General features: G+C 41.9%; 1 protein-coding gene across 1 annotated transcript; it reads left to right on the plus strand.

The window, feature by feature from the left end:
* Nucleotides 1-2,027: 2,027 nt before the first annotated feature.
* On the plus strand, nucleotides 2,028-8,410 carry LOC140196119 (uncharacterized). The gene is made up of 2 exons (XM_072254831.1): nucleotides 2,028-2,054; nucleotides 4,937-8,410. Exon 2 carries the CDS (start codon nucleotides 5,677-5,679, stop codon nucleotides 6,739-6,741), a length of 1,065 nt encoding a protein of 354 aa, XP_072110932.1. The 5' UTR covers nucleotides 2,028-2,054; nucleotides 4,937-5,676; the 3' UTR covers nucleotides 6,742-8,410.
* The last annotated feature ends 8,098 nt before the right edge of the window (nucleotides 8,411-16,508 follow it).

A 16,508-nucleotide genomic window follows, 5' to 3' on the forward strand; every position in this document is an offset into this window, starting at 1 on the left:
AAACCTCCTCTGTACTCTCTCAAGCAACACACATCAAAGTTGCTGGTGAACGCAGCAGGCCAGGCAGCATCTCTAGGAAGAGGTACAGTCGACGTTTCAGGCCGCGACCCTTCATCAAGACTCTGTACTATCTCAATTTTATTGACATCTTTCCTATAATTCGGTGACCAGAACTGTACACAATACTCTAAATTTGGCCTTACCAATGCATTATACAATTTCAACATTACATCCCAACTCCTATACTCAATGCTCTGATTAATAAAGGCCAGCATACCAGAAGCTTTCTTCACCACCCTATTCACATGAGATTCCATCTTCAGGGAACTATGCACCATTATTCCTAGATCCCTCTGTTCTACTGCATTCTTCAATGCCCTGCCATTTACCACGTATGTCCTGTTTTGATTAGTCCTACCAAAATGTAGCACCTCACATTTTTCAGCATTAAACTCCATCTGCCATCTTTCAGCCCACTCTTCTAACTGGTCTAAATCTCTCTGCAAGCTTTGAAAATCTACCTCATCATCCACAACGCCACCTATCTTAGTATCATCTGCATACTTACTCATCCAATTTACCACCCCATCATCCAGATCATTAATTCTTTCCTATCATATGTAATAACCATATACAACAGTTCATCTGCTAATCTGCTATCCACAGCTCTAATCTGCTAATTAAATTTGCCGACGACATTACATTGATAGGGCTAATCTCAAGCAATAACGAGGTGGCCTACAAAGACAAAGTCATCTCTCTGACACAATGGTGTCAAGAAAACAACCTCTCCCTCAATTTTGAAAAATCAAGGGAGCTGGTTGTGGATTACAGGAGGAATGGAGATAGGCTAACCCCTATTGACATCAATGGATCTGGGGTTGAGAGGGTAAAGAGCTTTAAGTTCCTCGGGATCGTCATCACTGAGGAACTCATGTGGTCTGTACACACCAGCTGTGCGGTGAAAGAGGCCCAACAGCACCTTTTCCACCTCAGAAGATCGAGGAAGTATGGTATGGGCCCCCAAATCGTAAGAACTTTCTACAGGGGCACAATTGAGAGCATCCTTACTGGCTGTATCACTGCCTCGTATGTGAACTGTACCTCCCTTGATCAAAGGATTCTGCAGAGACTAGTGCAGACAGCCCAGCACATCTGCAGATGTGAACTTCCCATGATTCAGGAAATTTACAAAGACAGGTGTGTAAAAAGGGTCCGCAGGATCTTTAGGCACCCAAGTCAGCACAATCACAATCTATTCCAGCTGCTACCATCGGGGTAATGCTACAGCAGCATAAAAGCCAGGACCAGTAGGCCCTGGGACAGCTTCTTCCACCGGGAATCAGACTGATTACTTCACGCTGATTTGAGAGTATTTCTATGTTACATTGACTGTTCTGTTTATTACAAATTACTATGATTGCATATTGTACATTTAGACGGAGATGTAACGTAAACATTTTTACTCTACATTTATGTGAAGGATGTAAGAAATAAAGTCAATTCAATACATCTTTCTGCGACAGATCATAGCTCAAGAGTCTGCAATACTGTTTCATACATTATTGCACATTGGTACAGTATTATTGTGTATATTATTACCTCTACTTTATTTTTAGTAAAGTCTGCACACTGCTAAGTGTGATTTTAAATATTGCTGCTGTAACGAAAGCATTTCCCACTCGGAAACAATAAGGTATTTATTATTATTATTACTATTATTCTCCAGCCCTCCCTCTCTTTCACCAATCAACTTCACAGCTCTTGACTTTACTCCTCCTCCTCTCCCGTTTTCACCGATCACCTCATCTCGCCCCACATTCTGACTCCCTCCCTTCCTTTCCAGTCCTGAAGAAGGGTCTCAGTCTGAAACGCCGCCTGTTCACTCCTCTCCATAGCTGCTGTCCGCCCCCCTGAGTTTCTCCAGCATTTTCTGTGCGTTGCTTTAGATCATTTTCTGCTGGTTAAACCAACACGCATGCGTGGTCGTCGCGACTAATCCCGAATATCGCGCATGCGCTGAGTAGACGAGAAGCTCCCAATGACTGATGCAGGTAAGAGCTGCTCCGGGCGGGTATTTCATGACCGAAACGCGACCGAAGGACAATTGCTGTGATTTGCAGCCACAGTGCTGCTGCACCCCACGACAGTCATGGTTCTTACCCTCTCTCTCAGCCCCACGATCCATACCCGAGCACAAGGGAGCTCTCGTATCATAGGCCCTGGCGCCGCCTCCGGCTTTTTTGCGGCGCATGCGCATTTCGATGCCGAGCAGGGAGGTTTCTCTACGCGAGGGCTTCTGGGTAAAGAGGCAGCCATGGGCGATAGTACCGGTGTTGTCCCAAATGGTCGAAGGAAGTGAGAGTGGATGTATCTCCCAAACATTGCGAGCTCCAGCTATGTAAATCCGAGGATTATGAACTCGAAACAAAAATATAGTTCCCAGTTAATCTCGGTTGAAGAGTTTATCTTCCAGTCAGTGAAAATGTCAATTAGTACTGTATGGAAATAAAACCTTCCCTCAGATTTAGTTCTCTCTGGGTAAATAATGATATGAAACACCTTTGCCTCGATGACAAGTGACTTGTGGCTTTCACATCACAAAAATGCCGCACTCCAATGAGAATAACCACTGCCCTCCACTTTATATTCATTGGCATTGCCATCGATGTGTTCATAACTGTCAATCAGCTGGTGGGAGGTATCTGAGTAAATCTCCAGATCATACATGTAGTAACAAGTGCTCTTTGTAGTGTTGTGGAACATAACCAGAACTTGAAATAATACAAAAGGACAGAGACAAATTGAGCCAAGTCATAGGTTGATTGAAGTCAGAAATAGCCCATTCTCATACAGACAGGAATACAGTCAGAGAATTTGATGGTCAGTCAGAATGTCTGATCTGTATCTTGTTAGAAGATGAGTGCATGTAAAAACATAGAAATCTACAACATATTACAGGCCATTCGGCCCACAATGTTGTGCCATCCATGTAACCTATTCTAGAAACTGCCTCGGATTTCCCAACCACATTGCACTCTGTTTCTCTAAGCTCCAAGTACATATTTAAGAATCTCTCAAAATCTCTATAGTATCTGCCTCTACCATCATCGCTGGCAGTGCATTCCATGCACCTACTAGTCTCTGTGTGAAAAACCTAACTCTGACATCCCCTTTGACCTTACTTCCAAGCCCCTTAAAACTATGCCCCTCGTGTTTGCCAGTTCAGCCCTCGGAAAAAGCCTCTGACTATCCACACAATCAATGCCTTTCATCATCTTATACACATCTATCAGGTCACCCCTCTTCTTCTGTCGCTCCAAAGGTCCCTCAACCTATTCTCGTAAGGCAGATTCTCCAATCCATGCAACATCCTTTTAAATCTCCTCTGCACTCTTTCTATAGTATCCACATCCTTCCTGTAATGAGTAAACTGAGCACAATACTCGAAGTGGGGTATAAATAAGGTTTTATATAGCTGTAACAATACCTCACCACTCTTGAACTCAGTTCCATGGTTGATGAAGGCTTTATTCACAACAATGTCAATCAGCGCTGCAGCTTTGAGTGTAAAATTGACATGGACCCCAAGATCTCGCTCATCCTGCACACTGCCAAGAGTCCTAACATAATATTGTATTCTGTCTTCATATTTGATGTACCGAAATAAACCACAGCACACTTATCCCCATCTGCCAGTTCTGCATCCAATCGATGGCCTGCTGTAGCCTCTGCACAACTGTCCAGACTATTCACAACACCCTCAACTTTTGTGTCATCAGCAAACTTACTAACCCACCCTTCTTCTTCCTCATCAAGATCATTTACAAAAATCACAGAGAGAAGGAGTCTCAGAACACATCCCTGCAGAACACCAGTGGTCACCGTCCTCCAGGCAGTTTACAAACCATCCACAACCACCTTTGGGCTTCTGTGGGCAAGCCAGTTCTATATTCACAAAGCAAGGTCTACTTGGATCCTTGCCTCATTACTTTCTGAATGAGCCTCACTTGATGAATCTTATCAAAAGTCTTAAGGATAGCTATGTACACTACATCCAATGCTCTACATTCATCAGTGTGTTTTTTAACATCCTCAAAGATTTCAATCAGGTTCGTAAGGCACGATCTGCCCCAGACAGAGTCATGCTGACTATCCTACATCAGATTATGCTTCTCCAAATGATTACAAATACTGCCTCTCAGGAGTTTCTCCAACAACTTGCCCTCCACTGAAGTAAGAACCACTGGTCTGTAATTTCCTGGATTAACTCTACTCCCTTTCTTGAAAAGGGAACAATCTCTTCTAATCCTGTGGCACTTTTCCTCTCCCTTTTGATCTGCGAAGATCATCACCAGAGGCTCAGCAATTTCCTCCCACACTTCCCACAGCAGCCTGGGGTATATTTCAAGTTGAGTTCCCACAACTTGAGTTGAAATAGGTAAAATTGTGATGCCAGAGCTCATATTCAGAGAAGATCATATAAAAACATCTACAATTTTGAAAGGAATAGATAAGATAGAGGCAGGAAAATTGTTTCCACTGGTAGATGAGATGAGAACTAGAGGACATTGCCTCAAAGTTCGGGGTAAATTGGGATGGAAATGAGGATGAACTGCTTTTCCCATAGGGTCATGAATCTCTGGATTTCTCTGCCTGATGAAGCAGTGAAGGCTACCTCAGCAAACATATTTGAGACAAATTTGGATACATGTTGAAATAGTAGGGGAATTAAGGATTATGGGGAGAAGGCAGGTTGGTGGAGATGAGTCCATGGTCAGATTGGCCATGATCTTATTCAATGGTGGAGCAGGCTCAAAGGGCCAGATGGCCGACTCCTCCTATTTCTTATGTTCTTATGTTCTCACCACAGACTAAAATCTCTCCTGAAATATTGTCCTTCACCCATTGATGTCTTTTGCAAATATTTTTACAGGTTTGAAATGGCAGAACACTTGTGTACGGGAATCACAACCATAACAACGCATTGGTTTTGCTGACTCTGTCTGGATATTTAAGGAGTGACCAAATATTTTCTTTGCAACACCAACACATCTGCTGTCGATCCTTGGGGATGAAGAAGTATCTCATTCCAGCTGGTGATGTATTCTGTCTCTGAAATGAAGTTTTCTGTTGTAACTCAGTGAAATCCACTGGAAACGGGAGCTGAGAACACACCAGCATTTGTTCACTGGAGATCAGTTCTTCAACTGCATTGATTGTACAAGGAATTCAAACATCTGACTTTCTGAATTGCCAGAGAATTGATCGTAGTGAGATATCATTCTCCTTCTCTCAGTGTGGGAAGAGATTCACTCACAGACACACCAGTGAGTTCACAGTGGGGAGAGGCCATTCACCTGCTCTGTGTGAGGGAGGGGAACCATTCAGTCATCCAGTCTGAAAATACATCAGCAAGTACACACCATAGTGAGATGCTCCACCTGTTCTGCAAGCGGGAAGCCATTCTGTTATTGATGATAAAGGTATATCAGAAAATTCACCAGTGAGGGGACATTGACCTGCTCGGACGGTGGAAAGGTATTCACACACTCAACCATGCCACAGTGACACCAGCGTTCACACGGGGAGAAGCCATTCACCTGCTCTGAATGTGGGAAAGGGTTCTCTCAATCATCTCAACTGAATGAACACCAGCGAGTTCACACTGAGAAAATGCCGTTCACCTGCTCAGACTGTGGGAAAGGATTCATTCTGTCAAATCACCTGCTGCAACATCAGTTAGTTCACACTGGGGAGAGGCCATGCACCTGCTCAGACTGTGAGAAGGGATTCACTCAGTCTTACCAGTCTCACCTACAGAGTCACCAGCGAGTTCATACTGTGGAAAAGCCATTCACATGCTCTCAATGTGGGAAGGGATTCACCCATTCATCTCAACTGAAGGAGCATCAGCGAGTCCACACTGGGGAGAGGCCATTCACTTGCTCTGAATGTGGGAAGCTATTTGCTCGGTCATCTCATCTGAAGTTACATCAGCGAGTTCACACTGGGGAGAGGCCATTCACCTGCTCAGACTGTGGGAAGGGATTCACTCACTCATCCAACCTACAGAGACACCAGCAAGTTCACACTGGGGAGAAGCCATTCACATGCTCAGAATGTGGTAAAGGATTCACCCAGTCATCTGATCTGAAGTTACATCAGCGAGTTCACACTGGGGAGAGGCCATTCACCTGCTCAGACTGTGGGAAGGGATTCACTCGGTCATCCCACCTACAGAGACACCAGCAAATTCACACTGGGGAGAAGCCATTCACATGCTCTGAATGTGGGAAAGGATTCACCCAGTCACCTCACCTGAAGGAGCACCAGCGAGTCCACACTGGGGAAAAGCCGTTCACTTGCTCTGAATGTGGGAAGGGATTCACTCAGTCATCTCACCTACAGACACACCAGCGAGTTCACACTAGGGAGAGGCCATTCATCTGCTCAGACTGTGGAATGGGATTCTCACACTTATCCACACTACAGGGACACCAGCGAATTCACACTAGGCAGAAGCCATGCACATGCTCGGAATGTGGAAAGGGATTCACCCAGTCAGCTGAAATGAAGGCACATCAGCGAGTTCACACTGAGGAGAAGCTGTTCATCTGCTCTGAATGTGGTAAGGGATTCGCTCGGTCACCTCAACTGCAGGTACATGAGAAATTTCACACTGGGGAGAGGCCATTCATATGCTCTGAATGTGGGAAGGGCTTCATTCAGGCATTTTGACTGAAGCTACATCAGCGAGTTCACACTGCGGAGAAACCATTCAGCTGCTCTGAATATGGGAAGGGATTCACTTGGCAATCTCAACTGATTGGACATGAGCGAGTTCACACTGGGGAGAAGCGGTTCAGCTGCTCTGAATGTGGAAATGGATTCACTCAGTCATCCAAACTTGTGAGGCACTACCAAATTCACACTAGGGAGAAATTGTTCACCTGCTCAAATTGTTGGAAGGAATTCACTCAGTCATCTGACTTTAAAATACATCAGCAAATTCACATTCACCTGTTCTGAATGTGGGAAAGGATTCACTCAACATCTCAATTAAGACTATAAGATATAGGAGCAGAAGTAGGCCATTTGGCCTTTCGAGTCTGCTCCGCCATTCAATCATGGGCTGATCCAATTCTTCCAGTCATCTCCACTCTCCTGCCTTCTCCCCATACCCTTTGATGCCCTGGCTAATGAAGAACCTGTCTCTCTCGATTTCTCCAGGAGGTGCTCATGTAGTGAGGTTGTCTTTGGCTTCGCTCCATTACCGTTACTTTTTTTTTTTAACTTATGATCTCCTTTACTTAATTTATTTTTACCTACACTAGAAGATTTATTCTATACTACTGATTTTTCCTGAAATGAGCAAAGAAGTAAGTACAAGATCTAAAGTGCGTGAACCTAAAAATGGCAAGGATTCCGACGGGAATGGGGTAAAAAGGGTGAACCGAAGCAAACAGATCTATCTTATGATATTCTGTTGAATCTTTTAAATGAAAAATTTGAAGAACAACGTCAAAGTTTAACTGAAAAATTTGAACAACAGCGTCAACGTTTTAAAGAAGATTTAAAGTCAATCACGGACTCTCTGAAATCGCTTGAAGTTAAGCAACATCAAAGTAAAATTATTGAATTAGACATTGAATCTCAGAAAAGAAATTTCAAAATCGAGAATTTGGATCAGAAATGATCTTTGACAACTAAACAACTGGAACATTTTAAATCCAAGATTATTGATCTTGAAAACCGATCTAGAAGACAGAACTTACGTATAATTGGTATCCCCAAGGACGTCGAGGAAGGAGAACCTGCAAAATTCTTCTCTCAACTTTTAAAGCATGCGTTTAGTTCTGTATTTCCCGACAATCCTCCATTGCTCGACCACGCCCACCGTACATTGCATCTGAAACCGTCCTCTGAATTTAAACTGAGGCCGTTGATCTCCGGTTCCATTATGTTAGCATTAAAGAGCATCTTATTCGAATTGCCCGTCGGCAAGGTATGATTAAATTTCGACAATATCCGTTCTGTTTAGTGGAAGACTTCAGTCCCTAAGTGATGAAGGCGCGGCTCGCTTTTAAATCTCTGATGTAGGAATTTTACCAAAAAGATCTCAAACCAGCCCTATTGTATCCTGCACATTTAAGAAGTTCTCGTTCGGACGGATCACGCTGTGTCTACCATTCCACAAGCGCGGCTCGAAGTTTTTTGGATGAGCACTATTCAACTGCTACAGATACCTTGCTTCAATTAATGTTTAGCGCTCGCATCTTCGGCTCTGTGTTTAGGTGCTTTTTTTTTAAAGCCTTTAATCATTGTATGAAGAAGATCTTTTATAAGTTCTAGACTTTTGTCTTCAGTTAGTAGTGTAGGTATTTTTCACATCTCAATTAAAGTTCATTTTTCCTGCGGATGTTACTTTTCTTTAATTTATTAATTTTTAATTATTTGATTTCTGACATTGTCATCAACAATTTCATGGTAAATTTGTACTGTATGGAGGAACATTTTCTCTATTTTTGGCTTCGTATAATTAAGATGGCGTCTGTTTCCGTTTTCTCATAATATCTTTTGTTCTTTTTGACTTCGCCATTTTCTCACATTCCTTCTTCCCATAATTCCTTTCTTTTTTTGAAGTGCCATTTTCAATTATTTATATTTGTAATTAATTAATAATATGCATCGGTGCTTTTTTTCATTCATTTTAGAAATCATAGTATGTAGATTATTATAGTACAGTGTTTAATTTTTTTTTGGATTTCGTGGGGTGATTCTTTTTAACATATCTTTGGAATTGCCTTCTGGAGAAATGGGGTTAGATTTAGTATTAGTTCTTAATTCTTTTTCTAGCTTTCTTTGGCTTAGTTTTGGGATTTCAGGGCTGGAGGGCGGGGGGGGGAGTCTTTCCTATCTTTATTAATTTTTTCTATTGGGCTAATTGAGTACTACAATGATGTCTGCAGTGTCGTGATTTCCGGTTCCGCTCTGTATATTTTTTCTTCTTCTGATTTCATGAATTTACATTTTACTTAACTCTTTATATAACAAAGGGTTAACATTAAATTATGGCTCTGATTATTAATTTTGTCTCTTGGAATACAAATGGTTTAAACCATCCTATAAAACGGAAAAAGATTTTTAAAGTTTTCTAAAGATGGAATGCTCACATTATTTTTGCACAAGAAACTCATGTGAGGAAAGAGGATAATCGTTTCTTTAGATTTTGGAAGGATAGAGTACCAATCGAACTCCCAAGCCAAAGTGAAAGGAGTTTCAATTTTTATAGATTCCTCAATTACATTTACTCATCAAGACATTATTTCAGATCCTAGTGGTAGATTTTTGTTAATTACTTGGTTACTTTTTAATAAAAAATTGCTATGGTTAATGTTTATGCTCCAAATGCGGATGATCCCGAATTTTTAAGCATTTATTCACTTCTTTTCCTAATTTAAACGAGTATACGTTGACAATGGGGGGTGATTTTAATTGCTGTTTAAATCCCCTGGTGGATAGATCCATATCTAGTCAAGCTTTACCGAATAAGTCGGCTGCTCTTATTAACTCTTCTATGATTGACTCTGGAATTTCAGAAATTTGGAGATTTCTATACCCTAAGGATAAAGAGTTTTCATTCTTCTCACAGATTTATCATTCTTATTCTTGAATTGACTACATTTTTATTGACTCTCGTTTAATTCCATCTGTAATTGACTGCAATTATGACATTATCGCCATTTCTGATCATGCTCCAATGAAACTTTCTATCCAGTTAATGGATACTTCTACTATTAGATTTTGTTAAGCTTATGAAGGAACAGATTGATTTCTTCTTTTCAACTAATATTGCGGAAGAAATCACCAACGGGACAGTATGGGACACCTTTAAAGCTTATATCCGCGGACAGATTATTTCTTATTCTATTGGTTTGAAGAAACGTATTAAGAATGAAACACTTCTGTTGGTTGACAAAATACTTTATACTTTATTGTCGCTAAACAATTGATACTAGAACGTACAATCATCACAGCGATATTTGATTTTGCGCTTTCTGCTCCCTGGATTACAAATCGATAGTAAATATTAAAAATATTAAAAATTTAAATTATAAATCATACATAGAAAATAGAAAAATGGAAAGTAAGGTAGTGCAAAAAAATCCGAGAGGCAGGTCCAGATAGTTGGAGGGTACGGCCTAGATCTGGGTCAGGATCTGTTCAGCAGTCTTATCACAGCTGGAAAGAAACTGTTCCCAAATCTGGCCATACGAGTCTTCAAGTTCCTGAGCTTTCTCCCGGAGGGAAGAGGGACGAAAAGTGTGTTGGCTGGGTGGGTCGTGTCCTTGATTATCCTGGCAGCACTGCTCCGACAGCGTGCGGTGTAAAATGAGTCCAAGGACGGAAGATTGGTTTGTGTGACATGTTGCGCCATGTTCACGATTTTCTGCAGCATTCTTCCGGTCTTGGACAGGACAACTTCCATACCAGGTTGTGATGCACCCTAGAAGAATGCTTTCTATGGTGCATCCATAAAAAAATACAAAGGGTTTTAGGGGACAGGACAAATTTCTTTAGTTTTCTCCGGAAGTAAAGGCGCTGGGGGGCTTTCTTGGCAGTGGACACTGCTTGGTTGGGCCAAGTTAGGTCATTTGTGATATTGACCCAGAGGAACTTCAAAGCTTTTGACCTGTTCCACTTGCGCACCACCGATGTAAATTGGGTCATGTGGTCCGCTACTCCTTCAAAAGTCAACAACCAATTCCTTTGTCTTGCTTATGTTAAGGGATTGGTTATTGTCTTCGCACCATTCCACCAGGATCTTAATTTCATCTCTGTACTCAAACTCATCATTACCGGAGATACAGCCTACAATTGTTGTGTCATCAGCAAACTTATGTATTGAGTTTGATGGAAACTTGGCTACACAATCATGGGTGTACAGTGAGTACAGCAGGGCGCTGAGTACACAGCCTTGTGGGGCATCGGTGCTCAGAGCAAGTGAAGAGGAGAGTTTGTCCCCTATTTTTACAGCCTGGGTCCTGTCTGTGAGGAAGTTGAAGATCCAGCTGCAGATCTGAGTGCTAAGGCCCAGGTTCCGGAGCTTAGGAATCAATTTATTTGGGATGAAATGGAGTGAAGAAATCGGGTAGAAAAAGTCTTTTTTTAAAACACTGCTCGAGGAGAATGGTCTGCACAGTGCAGGCACATGATGTAGCACGCCAAGGTTTAAAAACAGACCACCATATACAGCGGGCAGCGGAGTGAGAGGGAGCAGAGTGGGATGGCTTAGGCTCAACAGGCAGAGGCCAGGGTAGGTTCCAGTAAGTTTTTTGTCCAGATTGTTTAGAGTAGAGAGAATGCCAGGCAGGATGTTGGAATGCTCCTCTTGCAGGATGTGGGAAGTCAGGAAGACAACGACACCTGCAAGAAGTGCATCCAGCTGCAGCTCCTAACAAACCACATTAAGGAGCTGGATGACCTCTGGATCATTCCGGAGAATGAGGAGATTATAGCTAGTAGCCACAGGGAGGTAGTTACGCCAAAGGAGCAAGCACAGGAAATTGGGTCACTTTCAAGTGAGGGAAGAGGAAAGGGCAGGCAGAGCAAGGTACCCCTGTGGCCATTCCCCTCAACAAGTATACCGCATTGGATACTGTTGGGGTGGGGGGATGACTTACCTGGGACAAGCTGCAGTAGTCGGATCTCTGGCACTGAATCTGGTTCTGCAGTGCAGAAGGGAGGGTGGAAAAAGAGAAGAGTGGTAGTGATAGGGGACTCGATAGTTAGAGATACAGATAGGAGGTTCTGTGGTCATGACAGAGAATCCAGGATGGTTTGTTGCCTCCCGGGTGCCAGGGTCAAGGATGTCTCTGATCGATTGCATGACATTCTGAAGTGGGAGGGTGACCAGCCAGATGTCCTGGTGCACATCCTTACCAATGACATAGCAAGGAAGAGTGAGTATAGGAAGTTGAAAAGCAGGACCTCGAGGGTGGTAATCTCAGGATTGCTACCTGTGCTATGTGCCAGTGAGGGTAAGAATAGGATGCCCTGGAGGATGAACAAGTGGCTGAGGAAGTGGTGTAGGGGGCAGGGTTTCAGATTTCAGGATCATTGGGACCCATTCTGGGGCAGGTGGGACCTGTACAAGAGAGACGGGTTACACTTGAACTACAAGGGGACCAAGATCCTTTCAGGGAGGTTCGTTAGTGCTATTGGGGAGGCTTTAAACTAGATTTGCAGAGGGATGGGAACCAGAGTGCCAGAGCTGACAGTGAGGCTGGGATGAAAATAAATTATGGTAAAAGTTCAAGCAAAGCCGCAAATAGAAAGGTTGTGAGTGGTGGTAAAAATCTTCTGAGGTGTATATATTTCAATGCTAGGAGTATTGTGGGGAAGGCAGACGAGTTGAGGGCATGGATTAACACGTGGAATTATGACGTTATAGCAATTAGTGAAACTTGGCTACAGGAGGGGCAGAACTGGCAGCTTAATATTCCAGGGTTCCGATGTTTCAGATGTGATAGAGGCAGAAGAATGAAAGGTGGGTGGTCGGGCGGGGGGGGGCGGGGCGGGGTTAGCATTGCTTGTCAGGGAAAATGTTACAACAGTGCTCAGGCAGGACAGATTAGAGGGCTTGTCTACTGAGTCATTATGGGTGGAGCTGAGAAACAGGAATGGTATGGCCACATTAGTGGGGTTGTATTATAGACTACCCAATAGTCAGCGAGAATTGGAGGAGCAAATCTGCAGAGAGATAGCAGACAACTACAGGAAACATAAAGTTGTGGTTGTAGGGGATTTCAATTTTCCACATATTGATTGGGACTCCCATACTGTTAGGGGTCTAGATGGGTTAGAGTTTGTAAAATGTGTTCAGGAAAGTTTTCTAAATCAATATATAGAGGTACCAACTAGAGGGGATGCAATATTAGATCTCCTATTAGGAAACAAATTAGGAAAACTGACGGCAGTGTGTGTAGGGGAGCACTTTGGTTCCAGTGATCATAACACCATTAGTTTCAACTTGATCATGGCTAAAGATGGATCTGGTCCTAGGGTTGAGGTTCTAAACTGGAAGTAGGCCAAATTTGAAGAAATGAGAAACGATCTAAAAAGTGTAGATTGGGACAGGTTGTTCTCTGGCAAGGATTTGATCAGTAAGTGGGAAGCCTTCAAAGGAGAAATTTTGAGAGTGCAGAGCTTTTATTTTCCTGTCAGGATTAAAGGCAAAGTGAATAGGAATAAGGAACCTTGGTTCTCAAGGGATATTGCAACTCTGATAAGAAGAGTGAGTTGTATGACATGTATAGGGAACAGGGTGTAAATAAGGTGCTTGAGGAGTATAAAAAGTGCAAGAAAATACTTAAGAAGGAAATCAGGAGGGCTAAAGGAAGACATGAGATTGCCTTGGCACTCAAAGTGAAGGATAATCCAAAGAGCTTTTACAGGTATATTAAGAGTAAAAGCATTGTAAGGGATATAATTGGTCCTCTTGAAGAGCAGAGTGGTCGGCTATGTGCGGAACCAAAAGAAATGGGAGAGATCTTAAATGGTTTTTTTGCGTCTGTATTTACTCAGGAAACTGGCATGAAGTCTATGGAAGTAAGGGAAACAAGTAGTGAGATCATGGAAACTGTACAGATTGAAAAGGAAGAGGTGCTTGCTATCTTGAGGCAAATTAAAGTGGATAAATCCCCAGGACCTGACAGGGTATTCCCTTGGACCTTGAAGGAGACTAGTGTTGAAATTGCAGGGGCCCTGGCAGATATATTTAAAACGTCGCTGTCTATGGGTGAGGTGACGGAGGATTGGAGAATGGCTCATGTTGTTCCATTGTTTGAAAAAGGATCAAAAAGTATTCCGGGAAATTATAAGATGTTAAGTTTGACGTCGGTAGTGGGTAAATTGTTGGACGGAGTACTAAGAGACAGAATCTACAAGCATTTGGATAGACAGGAACTTATTAGGGAGAGTCAACATGACTTTGTGCGTGGTAGGTCATGTTTGACCAATCTGTTGGAGTTTTTCGAGGAGGTTACCTGGAAAGTGGATGAAGGGAAGGCTGTGGATGTTGTCTACATGGACTTCAGTAAGGCCTTTGACAAGGTCCCGCATGGGAGGTTAGTTTCCTAGGTATACATGGAGAGATGGTACATTGGATTAGGCATTGGCTCAATAGAAGAAGCCAAAGAGTGGTAGTAGAGGATTGCTTCTCAAAGTGGAGGCCTGTGACTAGTGGTGTGCCACAGGGATCAGTGCTGGGTCCATTGTTATTTGTCATCTATATCATTGATCTGGATGATAATGTGGTATCAAATTTGCTGATGATACAAAGATTGGAGGTGTAGTGGACAGTGAGGAAGGTTTTCAAAGCTTGTAGAGGGATTTGGAGCAGCTGGAAAAATGGACTGAAAGATGGCAGATGGAATTTAATACAGACAAGTGTGAGGTATTGCACTTTGAAAGGACAAACCAGGGTAGAACATACAAGGTAAATGGTAAGGCACTGAGGAGTGCAGGAGAACAGAGGGATCTGGGAATACAGATACAAAATTCCCTAAAGGTGGCGTCACAGGTAGATAGGGTCGTAAAGAGAGCTTTTGGTACATTGGCCTTTATTAATCAAAGTATTGAGTATAAGAGCTGGAATGTTATGATGAGATTGTATAATGTATTGTTGAGGCCGAATCTGGAGTATTGTGTTCAGTTTTGGGCACCAAATTACAGGAAGGATATTAATGAGGTTGAAAGAGTGCAGAGAAGGTTTACAAGGATGTTGCCGGGACTTGAAAAACTCAGTTACAGAGAAAGGTTGAATAGGTTAGGACTTTTTTCCCTGGAGCGTAGAAGAATGAGAAGAGATTTGATAGAGGTATATAAAATTATGATGGGTAGAGATAGAGTGAATGCAAGTAGGCTTTTTCCACTGAGGCAAGGGGAGAAAAAAACCCAGAGGACATGCATTAAGGGTGAAGGGGGAAAAGATTGAAGGGAACATCGGGGGGGGGGGTTGCTTCTTCACACAGAGAGTGGTGGGAGTGTGGAATGAACTGCCAGACGAGGTGTTAAATGCGGGTTCTTTTTTAACATTAAAGAATAAATTGGACAGATACATGGATGGGAGGTGTATGGAGGGATATGGTCCGTGTGCAGGTCAGTGGGACTAGGCAGAAAATGGTTCGGCACAGCCAAGAAGGGCCAAAAGGCCTGTTTCTGTGCTGTAGTTTTTCTATGGTTTCTATGGAATGATGGTATTAAATGCAGAGCTGTAGTCAATGAAGAAGAGCCTTACGTATGCCTCTTTATTCTCCAGGTGTTGAAAGGAGTTAAAGAAAAATTTAAAAAATTGATAAGAAATATTCTATTGCTCCTAGGAGCTTTGTAAACAGAGAGTCGATCTTCAAATAGAACACAGCTTATTATTAACATCGATTGAAAATCAATTAATGAAAACTAGAAGTGAGTTTTATATTCATAGTGACAAATCGGGTAAATTATCAGCTTATCAGTTGAAAACTACTTTGGTTGAACATCAAATTATCAAGATCCGCAGACATGATGACACTTTGACAGTTGATCATGATGGGATAAACAACACTTTTCAAGAATTTTATACCTCTTTATACCACTCTGATTTTCCTCATGATCCTAACACCATGCATGACTTTTTAAGGAAAGTAAATTTTCTGAAATTATCACCCGAAGAATGTTTAACATTAGAAAATGTTACGGATGAAGAAATAACAGCTGTTATTTCTTCATTGAATTCCAGCAAAGCACTTGGTTCAGATGGTTTTACAGTGGAATTTTAAAAGTTTTTTTCCTCTATTCTTTCTCCTTGGTTGTCTAGAAAATTTAAAGAAGCAATCAGATTAGGTAAATTACCACAATCACTTTATGGAGCTTCTATTTCTTTAATTCTAAAAAAGAATAAAGATCCTACTGATTGTGCATCATACATATCTCTTTGAAGATATATTCAAAACTTTTTCTAAAATATTTGCAACTAGGTTAGAAAAGGTACTACCTCAAATTATCTCTGTGGACCAAACTGAATGTATTAAAAATCATTATTCATCTTTTAATATTAGGAGGTTAATGAATATTGTTTGTACTCCTTCACTTAGCAATCCAGAATGTATTATTTCATCAGATGCTGAAAAAGCTTTTGACAGAGTTGAATGGCCATATTTATTTTGTGTGTTTGAGAAATTTAATTTTAGTCTGATATTTATATCTTGGATGAAATTGATATATCATACCCCCGTAGCTTCAGTTTGTACTAACAATCAAAGATTTCCCTTTTTTCATTTATCTCGGGGTACTAGGCAGGGATGCCCTCTTAGTCCATTATTATTTGATACTGCCCGGGAATCTTCAGCAATTGATATCCGAGACTCACCTAACATTTTTGGTATTACCCGTGGAAATGAAATACGTAAGTTATCATTATATGCAGATGATTTGTTATTATATATCTCTAATCCTGGGAAATC

Source organism: Mobula birostris, chromosome 4 (genome assembly GCF_030028105.1).
Source record: "Mobula birostris isolate sMobBir1 chromosome 4, sMobBir1.hap1, whole genome shotgun sequence".
Lineage (NCBI taxonomy): Eukaryota > Metazoa > Chordata > Chondrichthyes > Myliobatiformes > Myliobatidae > Mobula > Mobula birostris.

Coding starts and splice junctions, on each gene's coding strand:
- LOC140196119 (XM_072254831.1), top strand. CDS start 5,677: ATGCCGTTCACCTGCTCAGACTGTGGGAAAGGATTCATTCTGTCAAAT.